Raw genomic sequence first — 19,753 nt, 5'->3', positions numbered from 1 at the left:
CCCTCCTCTCTCTGAAAAAGCCAAGTCTTACAGTGCCCTGTGCAGTGGTTTTGGTGCTGATCAATCACTAGTGCACTCATTTCCTGCTGCTGTGAGATAGGATTAGGAAAAAGTTAAAGCAGGCTTAAAACTTAAAAAACGTGTTAAGAAAATTTTATTAATAGTAACTAAAAGGAAAAAATTAGCAAGAATTAAAGCAAACCTTTTAGAAAACTTCTAAAACCTCTACTCCTCCCACAACTTTTTTTTCTCCACTGACAAAGTAAAGAAACAAAACCAAACATTTCCAGTTAGTTTACTACCTCTAAAAAAATCTTTCTTCAGTTCATTTAGAGAGAGAAGTCCCTCTTGTTAGTGTTATGGACACTTCTCCACAAGAGGAAAGTTTTCTCTTGGTTCCTAATTTGGTCACAAATAGCAGCTGCACAGGTGAAATTTATCGTGAAGCTTCTGTCATTTTCTACATCCTTCCTACAGCTTGTTTATGGGTCATATTGACTTATGGGGTATTGTTTTAAATATGAACTTGTTAAAGGCAAAAGTGATTATTATTTATTTGCAAAATAATTTTCATCCGTGGGAACAGAGATTTTCTCCAGGCATTATGGGATTACTCTTCTCTCTTTCTCTGTTCAAACTTCTCATGGGATTGCAGCTACTATAACATTTGCTTACTTTAGTGTGGAGGCCTTTGTTGGATATCAATTAGAACCCTCCATCTTCCCATACTTTTATGCATTATAGGGAAAAGGTGTCTTATCTCCATAGCTTAAAAGGGGATTTCAGCTTTAAAATCAAAGCATCTCCTCGTCCCTCCAATTTGGGACTTAACTTCCCCCTCACTGACCTTGATGTTTTCATGTTGTTCTTTTACACGTTTGTATCTTGTTCTTCTCTCTCACTCGAGGGAGGACAGAAGCACTGAAAGGGTTTGTGTGCTTCTTGGAGCCTGCAGGTGTTTGCCCTGACCCCGTTCCAGACCCGGAGCTGCGGCTGGGGAGCGGCTCTGATCTGATCAGCCCGGCCGGAGCTCAGCAGCACCAGCAGCAGCAGCACCAGCAGCACCAGCAGCACCAGCAGCAGCAGCAGCAGCAGCAGCACCAGCAGCAGCAGCACCAGCACCAGCAGCAGCAGCACCAGCAGCAGCACCAGCAGCAGCAGCAGCACCAGCACCAGCAGCAGCAGCACCAGCAGCAGCACCAGCAGCAGCAGCAGCAGCACCACCAGCACCACCAGCAGCAGCAGCAGCAGCAGCAGCAGCAGCACCAGCACCACCAGCACCACCACCAGCAGCAGCAGCAGCAGCAGCGCTCGGGGCTGGGCTGGCTGGGACAGGGGCGGCTTCTCCTTGCCCTGCCCGATGGCTGCGGCCGCTTCTCTGCGGTAAAATCCTGATGCTGGCCTGGGGCTGCTCCCGGGGCTCGGCTGGGCCGGGCTGGGGCTGTAACAAGCAGTGAGATGAGAGCAAGGCCGGCTCCATCCGGCCCGCAGCATCCCCCTCTCCCTGCCCGGCAGCGGGGCTGGGATGGGGAAGGGGCCCAGCCCGGCCCCGTGGCAGCGCCCGCCCAGCTGTGGTACCTCACTCCCGGACAGACGGGGAAATTCACGGGTTCCTTTGGTCTTTATTGAAATAAACAGGGCCAGGAGACTTCTTCTCCTGTTTAATGCCTTTAATAAGTTATCAGCTCAGGATTGGGCGGCTCGACGGGTCTGCAGCGTCCATCGTGTCTCTCAGGGCAACTCAGAGGAGGAGGATATGCGCAGCTCTCTCCGCCAGGGGCAGAGCTGGGGATCCGGTCCTCGTGGGAGCCTTTAGGCCGTGGTGATCCCTTCCAGTTGTTGGTTCCGTCCGAGTCTCGCTCCCCTCCCAGACCTGGCCCGGGGGCTCTCGAAGACAGGGTGAGGAACGATGAAGGTTTCCAGCATCTCTTGCAGGCCCAGCACTCCGCTCCTCACATCCAGACATCACTCCAGTCTCTCAACTCTTAGGTGGCTCGTTGTTTTTGGGGTTTCTCCGTGAGTTTGGAGTCGGGGGTCTCACAAAGCATTCTGTTCTTGGGAGTCACTTTGCATAACCTCCCCCACCTTCTCAGGTGTCTTCCCTATTCTGGGAAAGGTAAAACTTAGCCTCGGGCAAGGCTCTGCTAATACAAACGGAGCAATTAGCCACAACGACCCCTGATTACAATAACAAAACATACACAACTTGGGCAGGGCCAGTGATCTGGCTGCCTCTTTGTAACTTTTTCTCACAAAAAAAATATTAACCAAATTTTTGTTCATAACATTTATCAGTGTCTTCCCCAGAGGCATGTTCCGTTTTTAGTGGTTTAGCAGATGGTTAGTTAGACAGAAGCCATTTTTATCACTTCCCCAAATTCTTCCCATGTCAAACTGCGACTCACTGTAATGCTGTCTTGCCCTTATTTAGTTTGTGTGAATCATCTTGAAAATGTAACTGAGAAAACACCTGAAATACAGTGGAAAAACCACTGTTCCCTCTCCTGGTAAAATGTAGAAGTTGAATAAAGGACTTTAATAGGAGACAAAGACAACAAAGCAGAGTTTACAGCCAGGTGTGTCTTGGCCCTCATCATGGAGCACACCTGCTAGTTTGGAAACACAAATTATATAGCATTTCTTTTGCATCAGCCTGGTGCATATGTAGATTTTTTCCCAAACTAGTTTACATGCCCCAAGAACTGTTTTGCATGGCTCCTCCTTGGGTCCTGCTTTTCAGAGCACACATGTTTCTTGGTTGTGGTTTTAGTCCATTTTATCATCACCTTCAGTTCTTGGGCCTGGGTCCACACTGCCTTCAGAAGATGAGTGCTGACAGTTGGCATCATATATTCCTTGGATATTATCTCAACCAAGCAGGCATTTTAACACAAGCATATCTAGATCATCTACTTCCAAGTTTTAGTTAGCAACAGAAATAGAAACTATGTGCTTTCAGCAAAGTCACTTTAACACCACACATATAGAATCCGTTTTAATATAGGCAAAAGGCCAACACCATAATATATATCCATAACACAGTGTTCATTTTTTACACTTTACCTGAAATCATTGTTTTCCAGTTGATTTTGATGTCAAAACCATTCAGTGTAACTGTTCTCCATACAAGGAAACCTTCAGACGTGTTGACTCTTGCTGCCAGTAGAAGAGAATTTTCAGTAATTTCTGCAGTTTGCAGTAGGAGTCTTAGTGTTTGTGTGCTTCAGTAGTGTTCATCCAGCCACACCATGTAAAAACAGAATTGCCAAAAAACAAATATTTCAAGTTGCACCTAAAGTGTTTCTGTATTTTATGTCCCTTTGTATGTCAGAGAAGAGTTGAGCTTAACAGATGAAAATCTGCCACTATTAAAAACAAAGAGAAATTTTACTTTTAGGAAACCTTCATTTTACCTCAGATGTCTGTGACTCCTTATTGGTTTTGCCCCCTGAATGTGAATGCAATTTTCAGCACCAGCTGGGCATTGTTGGAAATGGTGTTGGGGACCCACAAGAAAAGTTCCTCATTTGAGTGGCTGAGACCATGGTGAGGTTTTTAGCATTTCCTTCTCTCAGGTGGGATCTGATGGCCCTGAGGTGCCCTTGTCTCCTCAGGGATTTCATGCCCTGAGGAAGCAAAGGCTGATGGAATGTGCTTGATCCTCTCCTGTCTAATGGGGAGGAACAGCACCCAGCAGAGCTGGAATCACCTTCTCCATTCCTGATTTCTGCTGCCAACAGATCACTGGGCTCTCTCGGGGTCCAGAAGCCACTTTTCCTTTTGGATGGATGGCCTGAAGGCACCCAGGGGCTGCAGGTTAGGACAGCTTCAGAAATCCTTTTGGCTTGGAAGGATCCTTCTACCTGAGAGCTGAATGGGCTGTGCCAACCCTAGAGCGAGAGGGACTCACAGCAACAGAATTAAAGGCTGGTGAGAGAACCCAAAGAAGAGCCTGTGACATGCAGAGCAGGTGAGAGAGAACCAAGGAAGATTGAAGACATCTGAAAAGTGGAGCCAAGCTGCCATCAGCTTAAAGATTGCTTAACTAACACTTTAGGCAGGGAGTTTGAACTGTATCAATTATTGATGTAATTGTCCTGTTTTAATAGATGAGAATTACAAGCATCTGTTGAGGGGTAGTACACAGGGAACCATCAGAGGTATTGGGGCAGTTTCCTTAAGGACCAACAAGCAGAGTGAAACAAGAAATAGAGGGCAAGACCAGGTTGGCTGCTGTGTTCATCACCAAGAAGATTCCATAGCCCTGCTGTGGGCAGCAATCCCACAGGCATGGCAAGGTGGGGGCAAGAAAGGCACCCCAGACCTCTGTCATTGCTCAGCTGTCTTTTAAAACAACAGGAACCAGAAGGCAAGACTGAGTTGGCCTCTGTACTCACCACTAAGATTCCCCTGCTATGAGCAGCAGTCCCATGGGCACAGTAGATGGGATTAAAAAGCCAAACCAGACCTCAGTGATCCCATTTTGTCCATTCCAAATAAGTCTGCCTAAAGAAAACCTGAGATTTTTTTCTTCTGTTCTCACTGTCCTCATCCTGATAAACAGATTCTAGTATGACTCATTAAAATTTTATTTGAGAGATTATCAGAATTGAAAATGGCAGTTAATTCTTCAAGCCAAATGAGTCAGGAAAAGATGGTTTTCTTTAATAGATGAATATTGTGATGGTTGGCTCTCACAATTGACAGACAGATATTAGGTGTATGTTTGGACAAGTTTTGTAGATGTAGAGTGCCGTTACTATAATATATCCCCTCACAGACCCCCCTTTCCCTCCCCTTGCAGCAGCCTCAGTTCCCAGGGCATTTGGGGAGGGCCGGCTCATTGCCAGGAGGGGCCACAGGACAACACCTGAGCTCCAATCAAGGTGTGAGGAAGTGATCTCCACCTGTGGAGGGCAGAGAAGGAGCTGACTGACAAAACTTTGGGAGGGGCTGAGGGTATAAAAGGCAGAGCATCCATTTTATAAATGAGCACATGGCTGCTAGTCCCAGAGACCACCAGCACTGTAATTTTTCCTTATTCAGTCTGTTGTATTTTTTTAAGGTTAAAAAAACCTTTAAGATTTTAAAACTGAGGGTGGTTTCTCACTTCTTGTCAAGGACAGTCCAAAATTCTCAACTTCATGCCAGTTTGTGATGATTTCCAGGAGCCCAGGGCAATTTGGATTATCCAATCGAGCTTGTTGTAAAATGTTATAAATAACAAATATAGTATTTGCTTTTGCATTTATGTATTAAGCCAATACCCATATTTGTTATTTTTGTTTTGCAAGTTAGTATTGATCACAAAAATCCTGATATAGTGCAAGAAGATAAAACCACAAGAAAACATAAAATATATTAGTTTAAGGTACAAGATGGCCTGAAGAGAAGTCAAAAGTTAAAAACAAACAAAACAACATGTAAATTGAAAGTTAAGTTTAAATTCTTGAAAACTCTTAAAAATGTGCACACAGCTCACATATGTAACAGTACATAGAAAACATACATTAAGTTAACCCTTTGCAAGCAGACAAGCATCCCAGGGCAGGACTTTACCCTTAATTAACTTGTATGAAAAGTGTAAATAGTGAGCCATGTTTCTCACGTGTATTGAAGGCAATGCACTCCCTGCAGGCAGCATCTGTGCCAGGATGGATTGCAGAGACTTTTCCTTTGCAGCCCCAGCCCAGCGCTGGCACTGGGGATGAAGAGGCACTGAGGTGACCCTGAGAGGAAGTGCAAGGCACAGGGCGCAGCTGAGGAAGGACAGCGCTGTGCTGGGCTCAGAGGTGAAGCTGGCACTGCCCAGCGTGGAGAAGGTCCTTTGTGCAGCCCCTGTTACAGGGGAGCTTGGGCCTTGCTGCAAAGGTATGGCCGCGAATTTGAGCAGTTGTCACTCCTCAATCTCTCATCAGCCAGGTACACACACTGGGAATTGCCAAAGACAGGAACCCTGCAGGGAGGAGCAGAGCCAGAGCTGGTTTCTCAGTGCCTTAGGTTGGAAACCACGGGTTTTTATTACCATCTGTTAGAGGAAGAGCAGATATCTTCTGTTAACTGGGCAGTTTTCTTTATCTCCTCCACAATCAATCCTCCCTCCAGCAGATATATTCTGTTAATGGCCAAGTGAATGTCACTGCATGGCTGATAAAATTCTATCATCCCATTGTGAGATGCTCTGCCCAGGGAGTGGAGCCAAGCATTCCAACCTGGATATAGCATGATGTTTGGAACACCATAGCAGCCTTTGCCCACTGGATTCCCAGAGGAAGACCAGGCCCATCTACACCACAACAGGACCTTCTGAGGAAAACTCCAACCTTCTACAGGATCACTGATCCAACACAACCACACCTGTCACTGCAGGAGAGCTGCAGCCACCACTGAATGGGACTGCTACCATGACCCTGACCCACAGAGTGTCAGGGCATGTTCTGACACAGTCAGTAGGGGGTTTCTTTGTTTCTATGATTACATTTGTGTATTTAGTTCGCCTAGTCAAGAAGTGTTATTCCTACTCTCACATCTTTGCCTGAGAGCCTTCTAAGTTCAAAACTATAATAATTTAGAGGGAGAGGGTTTACGTTTTCCATTTCAGGAAAGGCTCCCGCCTTTCTTAACAGACACCAATCTTGCCAAACCAAGACACCAGGGGAAGCCCTTGTGCCCCTGTGCCCCCAGGCCCTGCCCGGCTCCCCGGCACTCACCGGGAGCTGTAGCTGCTGCCGTCCCCCCAGTGCAGGCGCTCGCCCCGTCTGCGCAGCCCGAGCCAGAAATCGCCGTTCCCGCGGAGGCGGAAGAGCAAATCCTGCCCAGGAGAGAGGAGTGGGAGCTGCCCCGGCCCCTCGGGGGGACACGTGCCCGGGGCTGCCCCCGCACGCCGGGGCTCCTTCCCTGCAAGGCCCCGGCCCAGGGCTGCAGCCCCGGCCCTGCGAGCACCGAGCCCGGCCCAGGAGCGCCCCCAGGCTGCCCTCAGCCACCCCACAGCGCCCGCAGCCCCTCACTCACCATGGCCTCCTCATCCTGGGCAATGGCCAGGGAGGCATTGAGCTCGGAGCACCGTTCCTGACCCTGCTCCCACGTGCTGTAATCCCGTGAGAAGCCATAGCAGACCCCATGGTAGCCAATCCAGTCATAGGGACAGCACTGCGGGGTCGCAGGGGTGACTGGAACCTGTGGTGCTGCAGGGGGAAGAGGAGAAGCTCTGAGGATTCCCCTGTGCAGGGAGCAGGGAGCCCGCTCTGCCCCGAGGGGCTGGGCCCACGCTGCTGCCCCTCCCTTACCTGCCAGCACAGCCAAGGCCGCCCCCAATGCCAGCGCCAGCACCAGGAGCAGCAGAATCAGCACCGCCGTGCCCACGGGATGGCACCTGAACCATTCACCTGGAGCAGGAAAGAGCTGCTGGCTGCCAGAAGCAGAGCCAGCCCTGCAATCTGCTCAGCCCACGGCCAGGGAGCAGAGCAGGGAGCCCTGAGGCAGCGTGGGCCTCCCTCAGGTGGCAGCCAGAGAGCCAAGAGCCTGGCCACAGGCAGGGACACAGCTGTGGGCACAGGCTGCAGCAGGAGAACTGCACAGCCTTGGGGGCAGCTGGGGCTCTTGCTTCCAGCCACGGATGGGGCCCAGCAGAGCACGAGGCCTCTTCCAGACATCGGGAAACAGCCACACACCTCCAGCCCTGGCCTTGGGAGGGGACACGGGCCCCTGTCTAGAGGGCACAGGGGTGGCCCTGTACTCACCCAGGAGTCTTCTGAGGTTCCCTCTCTGTTCATTGCCCATTGCTGCTGTGCCCTGGGGAGCCAGGGGCTCCCTCACGCTCCCGTCCCTGGTGCAGAATCCATTCTCCACATCTGCACTCACTGCACGCTCACAAGTGGCATCCCCCTGCTTATGCCAAGAGGCTTCTTGGGCCCCAGGCAAGTGTGGAAGTGCGGCTGCTGGTTCCTCCTGGAGATGCTCATTCTCAACTCCTCTCATGGAGCAGAACTCTCTCTTCTTCTGCTCAGAGGTGTCATCTCTCTGGCTGGAAGAAGCAGCACCTTGCTCTCGAGACATCAGGAATGCTGACAGTTCTTTTGGGAGCTCGGCCTCGGGAACAGCTTTGCAGCCGCGCTGATGGCACCCTGAAAGGGACACGGTGAGAGGTCGCTGCTGGTGCCGGCCGTGCGGGGGCTCAGGAGGGCGGTGGCAGCTGTGGCTGCGCTGTCGCCGCTGCCCAGAGGTGCGGCAGCAGGTGCGGAGACAAGCGCAGCCTCCGGGAGCTCTGCGGCGGCCGCAGCCGCGGCCCCTGTGGCTCTGCAGCCGCTGCAGCCCAGCTCCGTGCCGGGCCGGGCGCTGAGAGCGCCTGCGAGCTGCCGGCTGCTGCTGGCCCGGGGCAGCTGCGGCTCGGAGTCCGCCTGCCGAGGGGCGAGAAGCAGCAGCCCCGGGCTGCTCACCATTGTGCCCCGCATGATTCCCTGCCCCGGCGCCTCGGAGCCCGGGCACACCGAACGCCGGCACGGCCGCTCTGGGTCTCTGCCTGGGCACACGGAGCGGCTCCCGGCACAGAGCGCAGCGCCGAGAAGCCTCGGCCCCGGAGCGGGCAGGATGCGCCGCTTTGTGCCCGCACTCGGCGCCTGCAGCGCTTTGGGCTCTGAGGCACTGGGTTCAAGTTCATGCCGTGCCAGCCCCGAGTCGGGCACGGACACCTCCCGCCCGAGCAGCGGCCCCGAGCCCGGTGCCGCACGGGCGGGAACGGTGCCGGGCACGGAGCAGCCGCCTCCGTCCTAGCGAGAGCAGCCGCGATGAGCCATCGCTGCCGCGGCACCGGCTCCATGCCGGCCATCCGGGCAAGGAGGAGAGCGCGGGCAGCCGCTCCCACGGCTGCGATCCCAGCGCAGGGGGCACACGGGGGAAGCCGGCACCAGGAACTCGGCAGAACCCCCCGGCCCTCACCGCGGCCCCCTCCGCCCGCAGCGAGCCCCGAGCTGGGGCAGCACCGACCGCGGTCCCACCTGGGCTGGAGCCACCTCCGAGCTCTGCCTCCGCCTCGCCGTGCTCCGGGTGCCGCCGCCGCTCCGGAATGAGACGAACACGCCGCTCTGAGCTGCCTGTCCGGTCCCAGGCAGACACACGTAGAGCCGCCACTGCCGCTGCAGTTTCGAACTTTCGGGTGCCTGACGGTTTCTGTCCTATTTTCCTGCGTCTGACTGGCTTGCAGCCGATCATGGTGCGGTCCTTTTGCTCCCCGGTCCCACCGCCATCCCCTCTTTCCGGCGCTCCCCGCTGCCTTCTCCGGGATCGATTCCTTCGCCGTTGTACCGCCTGGCGGAGCCCGGATTGGGGGATCTGAACCCAAGTCTCTTTGGCTCAGCAGAGTGCAATGTAAAACCCACTGTTGGTTTCGGCACAGCATAGCTCACACGGGGCTGCCCCTCGGTACCGCCAGGGCATTCTCCACTCCCGGGGACTCGGCTTTAACCTGCAGCGTGTGAGGGGAAACCGGGGCCGGGAATCGACGAGGGTGTGGGGGGAAACCCGTCGGGGATCGTTTAAAGGGCATCCGGCAGCCGAGAACCGGCATCTTTAGAGGAGAATCTGGAGGCCGCGAACGGGCAGCCTGTGAGGGGGAGCTGGGCCGTGTGAGGAGGACCCGGTAGCCGGGAACCGAGGGGATGTGAGGGGGAACCGGGGTGGTGTGAGTGGGACCCGGCGGCTTCCCCGACTCTCGGTGTCACAGCACGGGTTAACCCAGTGAGGCATCTGGTGCCGCCTCCCTGCTGCAGCCGGGCCATCCGCGAGCACAGGACACAAGATTCTGTCAGCAGGGTCTGGGATATCCGCGGTGAGGGAGACTCCGCAGCCCGTGTGGACAATCTGTTGCTGGGCACGGCGTTGCTGAGCCGCCTCTCCTCTCTGTGCCCCGTGCAGGCGAGATCCCGGCGCACTTGGGCGGCCCCGCGGAGTTCGGGGATAACGTGGAGGATGAGTGGTTCATTGTGTAGCTGCTGCGGGAGATGAGCAGGGAGTTGCCGGGGCTGGCAGCCAGGTAAGGCGGGTGCTGCTGAGCTGCTTTAGTGGGAGGGCTGCCAAGGGGCAGTGCCTGTGCTCTGAAGGTCCTGTCTTAGCATTGCCCATCCTTGGAGGTGTTTCCCTATCCCAGACACGTTGGAAGTGTCCAAGGGCAGGTTGGATGGGGCTTGGAGCAGCCTGGGCTAGTGGAAGGTGTGCCTGGCTGTGGCAAGGGTGTTGGAACCAGGTGTTGATCTTTAAGGTCCCTTCTAACCTAAGCCTTTCTATGGGTTTATGAATACTTTAAAAACCCCAGCAGACATGGATTCACAAGTGTCCCTGAGGGTAGGGAATGCTCAGGGCTGGAGTGTTGGTGTCTCTGTAAGGACACAGGCTTTGTCTGGTCCAGGTGAAATAATGAGCAGACACCTTCACCCGAATATGAATGGCTGCTAATGCAATGAATTAAAATGGAAATAATTTATTTGGTTATTAGCAAAAAATTGTTCAATTATTTTCCCCTACTCCAAGATTCTTAAAAGGGCTGGAACACAACACCAAAATGGATTGCAAGTGTGTACCTTGAGAGTCAGGGTCATACTTTCTTATTGTTTCAGGGAACAGACAGAGTGAGGGAGTTGAGAGCATTCAGGGCTTTTCTTAGGATCAGAGAGCAGCAGAGGTCACATGTGACACCTGAAATGCTGCTTTTTAATGCCTGGGATGTTCTGAAGCAGTTAGGATATCTTGGTTCCCCTGAAGCACTTCTCTAGTTGAAGAGAAACATGGTGTTTTTGTTGTTAAGGAAACAAGATATATTTGATGAAACTTATGGCAGTTCAAATAGGGATTTTCCAGAATATTAAGGATTATTCCTAATGTATTTAGAATGACTAAAGTTTATATTTGCTTGGGGATTTCAATTTGGAACAAACATTGTAAAGCCTGAAAAGCAATTTATCAGAAAAATCTTTCTAAGATATATTTTGAATGCAGTCTCAAGCAATGCCTGTAATATGGGTGTCTTCAAAGGCACTCTGGTGACCTGGAGGGAGTTTGCTGGCTGTCCCCAGCCCAGTCCCGCTGCAGGGAGTGTTTGTTTCTGCTCTGGCTGTTGCAGGTGACTTTCACTCGGTGTTTGTATGCACAGCTGGTGCAGCAGCAGTTTGTTCCAGACAGACGCAGTGGATACACCCTGCCCGCCCCAGCTCATCCTCAGTACAGAGCCTGCGAGCTGGGCATGAAGCTGGGAATGATTCCTGGGGCATTTTGGCCTTGGCTCATGCATGTGCAGGGAATGGGTCGTTGTCTGGAGGTTGCCTGCTTGTCCAGAGAAATGTGAGCAAAGTCTGTCCCACCTTGAGAACCTCTTGTTGTTGCATCTTTTGTCTGCAGGCTCATGGCTTTGAAATGTTGTGCTCCAAGAGCAGTAAAGTGGCTCCTGATGCCAAGGGAAACGTGTTAAGGGGTCCTCTGTGGGAGAGATTCCTCAGGAGCTTGAAGGAGAAGGATTATTTCAAGGTCTGTGAGTATTTCAGTGTCTGTGGCTTTTAAAGGTTCCAGGGAAAACACATTTTAACCCTTGAACTTGTGTGAGGAGTTGTAGTGGGGCCAGAGCTTGAATCCTTATCTCTGTGTGAAATGAATTAATGCGTTTAAATGTGCAGTTTGTTCCCCTTTGAAAGGAATTTATTTTGGAAATTAGAAAGGAAAAAGCAAGATGTGGGGATTGATTCATTCATCTAAAGCAAGGGGAGAAATACGCTTGAGTGAAGAAAACCCCCATATGTGATTGTGTGAGGTGTGACTGATTTCACTGGTTTCCATTTCATTTCCACCCCTCTATAATTCAATATTCTTCAAGATCCATACATAACACCATAGACCCATCTGGGCCCATGCAAGTGTAATTTTCATGTGTGTGTGGTTTTTGGGACTTCTGGGGGTTTGGTGAGGTTCTGTAGGGTTTTTTTTAAAAGATGCCTTTGACTACTTCTTTGAAGTTAATAAATTGGACATAAATTGAATACTTGTTTGAAGGTTATAAAATTGGACGACTTTATTGAGATTCTTAGTTTAATATCCTTTAATATACCTCAAATACAGGAGTGCCCCTTTGCTGTATTGAGTTCCAAGCGTAGATGGCCAAGAGGTTTTAGTTGTTCTGGTTCTCTCAGCATTTCTGTGTGACCAACAGTCACCCTTAGGAAGCCTGGAATTGTTTGGGTTCATGGCTGTGGCTTGCATTCAATAGGGAGAAATGGAAGGATCAGCCAAGTACCTGGAGCTGTTGCACATGGCAGAAGATCACTTCCAGCAATCTGTTGCAGTGCCAGAAAGGTGAGAGCTGCTTGAAATTCATGAGTGTCATATACCCTACAAATCCTGTAAGTGACCTTTGAAATCCTTGTTACAAACACCTGAACCCTTTTCTCCACTGCACATTTAACATGGGAGCTGTGGCCAGGACATACAAGTACTAATTCCTTTGGAATGCTCCACTGGGAGAAGTTCTGGCTTGAGTAACTCTTTTATCTTGGTTTTGTGAAATGCTGAGCTCTTCCAAGTGGATTCCAAGTGGTGACTGCAATGCAATTTTTGCTTGGTTGACTGTAGAAAGTGTAGAAAAGTTTAATTGAAAAGCAGTGCCAGTGAATAATGAATACAGGGTAATCTGTCTCCTTTGCTCAAGGAGCTGGCTGTGGATTTCTCTGGAAGATCAAATCCAAAAACTAAATCACTACAGAAATATCTGAGGCTTTGCCAGCCCATAATATCTTGATGTTATTTTTTGAGTTTCCAGTCTGTGCTGGTTGGGATCTGGCAATCTTAATATTTACCAAGGCAAATGAAATGTAAAGGAAAAGAGCCATGACCAATGGGTTTGGAGCCATCAGCTGGGAATTGCAGGGACTGCCTGTGTCCTGTTTTGGCCAATGCTCTGGGTAGTGCTCTGGTACTTCCCCCAGATTCATTTCCCTTTTTGATGTGTTTGCACAGAAGGAAAAATGAAGAATTCGAGTGAAAACCTGAATGCAGAGCATGTGATCCCATTGAATCCATTTCAGTAAATTGAGTTTGGTTTTTCTTCCAGCTGTGATGAAGTGAGGCCAGGTGATGAAATCCTGGCACTACTACAGACAACCCCCATTGATCTGAAGGAATTGGAGAGAGAAGCAGCTTGTCTTCCTGCAGAGGATGGTGAGCTGGATGGGGAATTATTCCTGTTACAGATGGTTATTTGTGGGGGGAGAGGGGCAATGCTGACAGCTGTGAAGGGAGAGCAAATCCAGCCTTCCTCAAGACTAAACACTGGATTGGCTCTCCCTGTTTAGAGTAAGCCTTTCTTCCTCCACTGAGTGGCCAAAGGCTTCTCAGCGACTAGAATGGTCTCTCTGAGTTTGAGCTCTGCAAAGCAGAGTTTGTAAGTAGTGACAAGAAATCTGCACTCAGTTCTTCTCAGCCTCTCTGTGCCTTTGCTGTGTGTGAGCCAGGACCAGCACAAGAGCTGAACTGCAGAACTGAGCTGTAGGATGGTTGCAGCCCTGTCAGTCAGCTGGTTTGGGCCTGTGGGCCAGCAGGCTTGTGCAGAGTAACAGATCTGTGCTGTGTCCTTTCAGATGACAGCTGGCTGGATATGACACCAGGTGCTCTGGATCAGATGCTGAAGGAGACAAGAAATGAGTCCCTTTCTTCCCCAAATGAGGAGGAGCAAAACTATGACTTGGAAACAGTTGCTGAGAGCATGAAGGCTTTTGTGTCCAAAGTGTCCACGCACGAAGGAGCAGAAATGCCATGGTAGTAGCACCTGGAGTTTGGCTCTGGTGTGGAATGTTGCACTGTGCTGCAGCCCTGTGCTTGGTTCTGTGATGCAGAGAATCAGAGTTTGAAGGTGCTGTGCTGAGCAGGGCCTGAAGCAAAGGCAGAGCAGTGACCCTGTACTTGCTTTAAATCAGCTTGGTGCCACTCTGGCACTGGTGCAGGTTCAAGTGCTGCAGGCTGAGCTGCTCTCTGTCCCTCAGGTGGATTTTGTGGTCTTCACAATTTTTCTCTTTTTATGCCAAGAATTCTTCCACTCACTGTTTGATGTCTCATCCATACAGGCTTCAAACTTCTGAGGGCTTTTAAATTCGAATGTCCCAACTTCAGTCCTGGCTTGATAGAAATCAGTATGGCTTGAGCCTGTGTCAGGCTTAGGCAAGCATAGAAGCTTCATTTCTTTAAAAATATTTTTATATTTCAGGTCATCTGATGAATCCCAAGTTACCTTTGATGTAGATTCTTTTACAAAAGCCCTGGACAGAATTTTAGGTGAGATTGCTTCTTTCTTTGAAACAAATGCCAGCACTGATTTCTTTGCTGTTCTACTGACACCAAATCATGTGCAGGGGCAGACTCGGAGGAGCTGGATTCTGATGATGTGGATGAAGAGGAGGAGTTTGGTTTCTCAGCTGAGGATGATGAAGAGCTGGATGCTGGGAATGGAAGGCAGGAGCAGAAGGTGTCTCCTGAGGAGCTCGTGGGCAGTCTCAAGGCGTACATGGAGGAGATGGACCGTGAGCTGGCACAGACCAACGTTGGGAAAAGTTTCAGCAGCCACAAGAGAGGGGTGAGTGTGCCTTGGGCTCTGATTTGCAGCAGTAATTTCCAAGCAGGAAATGTGCTGCAAGTGGCCATTCTGAGTAATGGGATTGAAACCTTCCCACATGCAAGCAAAGTGTGCTGGACCTGCACCATCATACGTTTTTAATAAACTGAAACTTAGCTAAGCTTGGAATTTGCCCATCTTTTCCAAGGCTTAGTTTTAGTTTGTTCATCTTTTCCCTGTTTTTAGTAGTAGGGCAAGCAGCTGCAGCTTCATTTGTGAGGTCCTGTAGTAGCTTTCTCCCATAGGAAGCTGAGCCAGAACTCAGCAACACTTTGTGTCCTTCTCTTGGAACCTAATCTGGGTAATGGATAATGGTGATTTTCAGCTGGCAAGAGCATTTGGTGTCTGAATTCCTGTCTGTCAGGACTCAGGAGTGTACTGGACTTTGTTGGCTGCACAATTGTTGTTTCTTTTCTCCTATGATTTTCCCTTTTTATCTCCTTAAATCTGCTCCTGCAATTTGATAAAGCTTTCTCTTTGTACTCCCTGCAGGCAAGTTCTGTTGGAGCAGCCCCATGTGAGAGTGCTGGCCCTGACTGTGGAGCTGAGGCTGCTGAGCTGGCAGCCCTGGATGTGGACATGAACCTGGTGGCAAAGCTGCTCGAGTCCTACAGTGCCCAGGCTGGCCTGGCAGGACCCACCTCGAGCATTTTACAGAGCCTGGGGGTGAATTTACCTGAGAGCACAGAGCTCACTGGCAGCTGAGCAAGGCAGGGAGAGCCTTGGCACCAGACATGGCTGCTGGGGAGATGGAGCACAGACACACGAGCAGGATGGGGGAGAAGAGGCCAAAGGTTTGAATTTGGAGCATTCTGTTCATTCTGTGTCACTTCAGCAGAGTGAATTCACCTGCAAAAGCTTCTGTTTGCACACTGTCTTGGGTGGAAATGAGATTTTCCCAGTGCTAGTACAATTCCAGAAAACTGAAAAATGATGTTGAATGCATGACTCAAATGATGTTTTCTTTTATTACAACACCCCTCTCCCATTTTTCATTCAGTGCTCCAATTTGCCACGTTTCTAAAATGTCCTTTTACCCATTGCTGAGTGGGTTCAATATCTGGGGAGCAGTTCTTATTCTGAAAATGCTGCTGCCTTCAGGGGCAGGTGGGGAAATACCACACTGCAGGAAGAGTAATTGGATCAAATGTGTAAATATTGGCCAGAAGTATTTTTCAATTTTATTTCAATAAAATCAAAAATACAACGTGATTACTGAATTTTTTGAAGATATGCATAACTTCCTCAGTTCTTGGAGTAAAAGTATTTTTGTAATTTTTCGTTTTCTGAATGAATTCCATTACTGCTGAATGTTGATATACAGCTACTGCTGGCATGATGTGAGCCCAGGCTGAGCAGTTTGGGGTTTTTTCAGTGAAAATGTGGCTGGAAGGCATGCAGCATGTTGCTTGCATCTGGAATGAAAAATCTATTTTAAATGTGACTACTTTAGTTTCAACAAGTTAAGTTTGCAATAAAATCGATAGAAATTCTTGATACACAAACACCAACAGGGAAGTCCTGCTGGGTCCAAATCAGCTTCTTAATTTCTCTTTATTTCATTTTCATTCAGCAATTAATGAGTTGTCCTGCACTGATGTTGTGTAATTCACTTTGTCAGCAGTTCAGGGAGAGCACTGGCAGGTTGGACAGGGATTAGAGATGGACAGCAAGAGCTGGGAAGTGTGAAGAAGGTTCTGCTAAATTTCAAGGAATTTGGACTGCTGAGAGGTGAGAGACTCAGACAAATCTGTGGTGGAAAAATGGGATTAACAGAGGCTTTTTTAATTGAGACAAGAATAATGAGCAGTTAGTGCTGGAAAACAGAGGTACTTGAACCTTGGGAAGGGTTGGTGTTTGACCAGGGAAGGTGATTTACTCTGAAAATACATAAAATTCTCTACTGATGAGTAGCTAGATCAAGTTTAGGTACTTTAAAGCATAATTGAGTTGAAGAACATGATCACATTGAACTGCTGTGTGGCCTGTGCTATAGAAAAGGTCCAAATAGATGGAGGGGCTCCCTTAGTGCATGAGGAGAACTCCTAAGCTGGGTTCAGAGCAAAGCTGCTCTTTTGCAAACACTCCAGCTGCTGTTGCTGCTTGGATAATCTGACTTTTCCATCAGTGGGGCTGGGATTTCTCTGGGGCTCTGCTCATCCCAACTCTTTCCATTTGTTCAGCAGCTTCCCAGGGGAGCCCTGCAGGGCTCTGGGAGTGCTCCCAGGAGAGTTTGCCATGGCAGAAGAAGCATTTCCATGCTGCCTCTTCCTCTGCTTTGAGGTAACACACCAGGCATCTCCACTTTTAATTCTGAGAGTGTTTTTAGTGAAGGAAGCCCGATGGAATTAATTAGGGCAGACAAGTGGTGTGTGGTTCCCTTTCAATGGATTTCTGTCCAAGTGTATTCTGGAGTTGTTTAACTGGTTAATTTTCCCTTATTGTCTGTGTTTCACCTGGGGGAATCCCCATTCACCTGCAATGTTGAGGGGATCAATGGAAAGAAACCCTGCCTTGGCCATTATTTCAGGGCTATGAATGGATGGGGAATCCCCATTTTCTTGCTGAAATAGATCAGGGAACACCCTTTGTGATGGGATTTTATGGGTTTGAAATGAGAGCAAACCTTCAATTTTCATCATCTTTCAGTTTACATTGACAAGGAATCTCTATGTGCCTTATTTTTAGGGTTGAAATTGGTAGAAACCCCCACTGATTCCATTGAGGGATTTATATCGAGGGGCCAAAAAAGGCTGGGAAAAAAGAGACAAAAAAGGGCAGCAAAAAAAAAAGGTGGAAAAAAAGTTGGTAGAAAAGGGGTGGAAGAGAAAGTCTCAAAAAGAGTTGGCAAAAAAAGGGCAGAAGAAAAAAATGGAGGGGAAAAAAGGGGCAAAAACTGGGGAAAAAGGCAGCAAAAAAAGAGGCAAGGAAGGGCAGAAAAAAGCAGGCAAAGGGGCAGGAAAAATGGGAGGAAAAAAGGGCAGCAGAAAAAGGGAAGAAGGCTTAAAAAGTGGAGATGGCACAGTGGTGAAAACGTGGTATTTAAGAAGCAGGAAAGCTCTAGAAAGGTGAAGAGAAAAGGGGGCGAAACATGAGAGGAAAAAGGATGGGAAATATGAGGGGAAAAGATCAGGACCCCAGAGACACCCCCAGAGCTCAGGCCCCCCTCCCCAATGCCACAGACACCCCCAGGTACCCCCAAGAGAGCCCCTGCAAACCCCACAGACCCCTGGGCCTGGATTCCTGCAGGAACACTGGGGAACAACTGGGCTCCTTGCAGCGGGATGGAAACAACGGCCAGGGCTGGGAATGTGTGCCCACTGTGCTGCCAGGCTGGCAATCAGCTGGGTGGGGCCGTGCCATGGCAAAGGCTCCTGAACAACTGCCAGGTTTGTGGGCTGCAGCTGGAGCTGAGAAGCAAAGGGATTAGTCCAGGCAGGAGAACATCCCATCGTGGGGCACTGCTGCAAAGTGGGCATGTTTGGAACAGAGCCTCTCCTTCAGCAGGCCAACGCTGCCAGATGGAAATTGCCAAGGGCACGAGGCTGGCAAGTGAAGAGCAGAGCTGCTGTGAAGGGAAAGCTCAGTTCATTCAGAGAGATCACACAGGTCACTTGAGTGCAGGTAGGAAGCAGAAAATGAGAGATTTCCAGTAAAACTTTTGTAGTTTGGTGGAGACAAGGAGTCGTGCTACCCAATGGCTGCAGGGATGGTGATCCAAATTAGTTCTGAGCAGATTTCCCTTTTTTTTTTAATTGGTGAGAGTCATTAACCTTACCTGCAGTTGTAAGGCCAAACAGTTTTGGAATCTATTCTAGTTTAATCTAGCTGTCCTCCATGCTGCATACTTACAGCACCCATATTTAACTATCATATGATGTGTGAATTTGCTTGTGTCCCTATCCCGAATGTCATCCTTCCTGGGTTTTCAGCTTCTTTTTAACATGCTAGTAAATCTTCTGCATCCCTCTGCAGTATTTCCATGGGTAAACCCACTGAAGAGCACAAGCTAAAGGATGCTACCTCCAGCTGAGTACAGGGAGCAGTGGGAAAGGATGTTCTATCAGCATTTTCTGTCCCTGTGCTGATACTGTTCTCCCTGGGAGGGAGCTGGGAAATCCCTATTTCTGCTCCTGTGCTCTTCCTGATGTTTGTCACAGCTGATGCCAATCCCATTTTCCCAGTGTAACGATGATTCTGGACATGTCTGAGTGTACCTGCTGGCCTTGGAAATGCCACTGATGGTTATTGAGGAGAAGGCAAGTCCCAGCATTTCTGTGTGGGAACGGAAACGTGTGGCCGTCCCTCAGTGCAGCTCTTTTGGTGACAGCAGTCAGTGGCCATTCCTGGTGCAGTTCTGTTATCATTTTTTTTTATGCCATTCTATTTTATTCCCTTCACACTTCCCACCCCTCACTTCTTACCCAGCACTGCCCCAATGGTCCCTGGGTGCAGCTCCTTTAGAGAACAGGGCCCGTCCCAACAGGCGGCTGCTGCAGCCAGGGCAGGGGCAGGGCAAGGCACATCACAGCGCTGGTGGTGCTCAGAGACTGTTGGCTTTTGCAGTTCAGGCAGATCAAATGAATCCAAATTGTCAGAGATTTCCACCACCTTCTACTTGGCCCCTCTTTTCCTGCATGGATTTGACAGCTCTTTTGTTTCCTCCCAGAGAGCTGGAAAGCAAAATGCCCACCTGCCCCATGGCCATCCCCACCACCTTGTCTCTCTTTCTCTCCCCTTTACTTGGCACCACTTTCTCCCTCCTCCTCCTGTCCCTGCCAGCTCCAGCAAAGCCATTTCCCCCACTGGCACCAGCTGCCTCCTGTCCCTCGCTCCCATTTTGCCCACTCTGAACTCCTGGAGCCGCCTGCCCGCGGAGCCGCAGCCGCCGTGGGGCCGGGCAATGGTGCAGGGAATGCTGGCAGGGATTCTGGGGCTGGGCTGAGCCAGGCCAGGTGCCCGGGGCCAGCTCTGAGCCTCTGCTCCTGCCCCTGGGCAGGCAACAGAACACAGCAGGAAAGGCTCGGGGCTCTCAAGAAAGGCAGCCAGAGATCTCTCACCCAACATGGGCATAAGAAGCCTGGAGTGGGGCCATTAATTTCCATTGAATGTATT

At 50.0% G+C, this 19,753-nt stretch overlaps 1 protein-coding gene across 9 annotated transcripts in view; it reads left to right on the top strand.

Moving 5' to 3' along the window:
- The window catches only part of LOC131086080 (protein ecdysoneless homolog), a 95,511-nt gene extending 77,102 nt beyond the window's left edge, over positions 1-18,409 (top strand). The window contains exons 2-12 of one of the 9 annotated variants that reach the window (XR_009114713.1): positions 9,910-10,027; positions 11,386-11,511; positions 12,245-12,330; positions 13,085-13,191; positions 13,611-13,788; positions 14,234-14,301; positions 14,379-14,599; positions 15,131-15,432; positions 16,260-16,369; positions 16,822-16,921; positions 18,143-18,407. Coding sequence is in view for 1 of the 9 variants with exons in the window: in XM_058028843.1 (XP_057884826.1) it covers positions 11,401-11,511; positions 12,245-12,330; positions 13,085-13,191; positions 13,611-13,788; positions 14,234-14,301; positions 14,379-14,599; positions 15,131-15,343 (984 nt within the window). In the remaining 8 variants the exon portion in view is untranslated. Of the gene's footprint in view, positions 1-9,752; positions 10,028-11,110; positions 11,512-12,244; positions 12,331-13,084; positions 13,192-13,610; positions 13,789-14,233; positions 14,302-14,378; positions 14,600-15,130; positions 15,815-16,211; positions 16,231-16,259; positions 16,370-16,821; positions 16,922-18,142 lie in introns of those variants that run through there. The other 8 variants (XR_009114716.1, XR_009114714.1, XR_009114712.1 and 5 more) reach the window with 8 other exon arrangements.
- The last annotated feature ends 1,344 nt before the right edge of the window (positions 18,410-19,753 follow it).

This window comes from Melospiza georgiana, chromosome 8 (assembly GCF_028018845.1).
Source record: "Melospiza georgiana isolate bMelGeo1 chromosome 8, bMelGeo1.pri, whole genome shotgun sequence".
NCBI lineage: Eukaryota > Metazoa > Chordata > Aves > Passeriformes > Passerellidae > Melospiza > Melospiza georgiana.
This window is presented reverse-complemented; position numbering and strand designations above follow the sequence as displayed.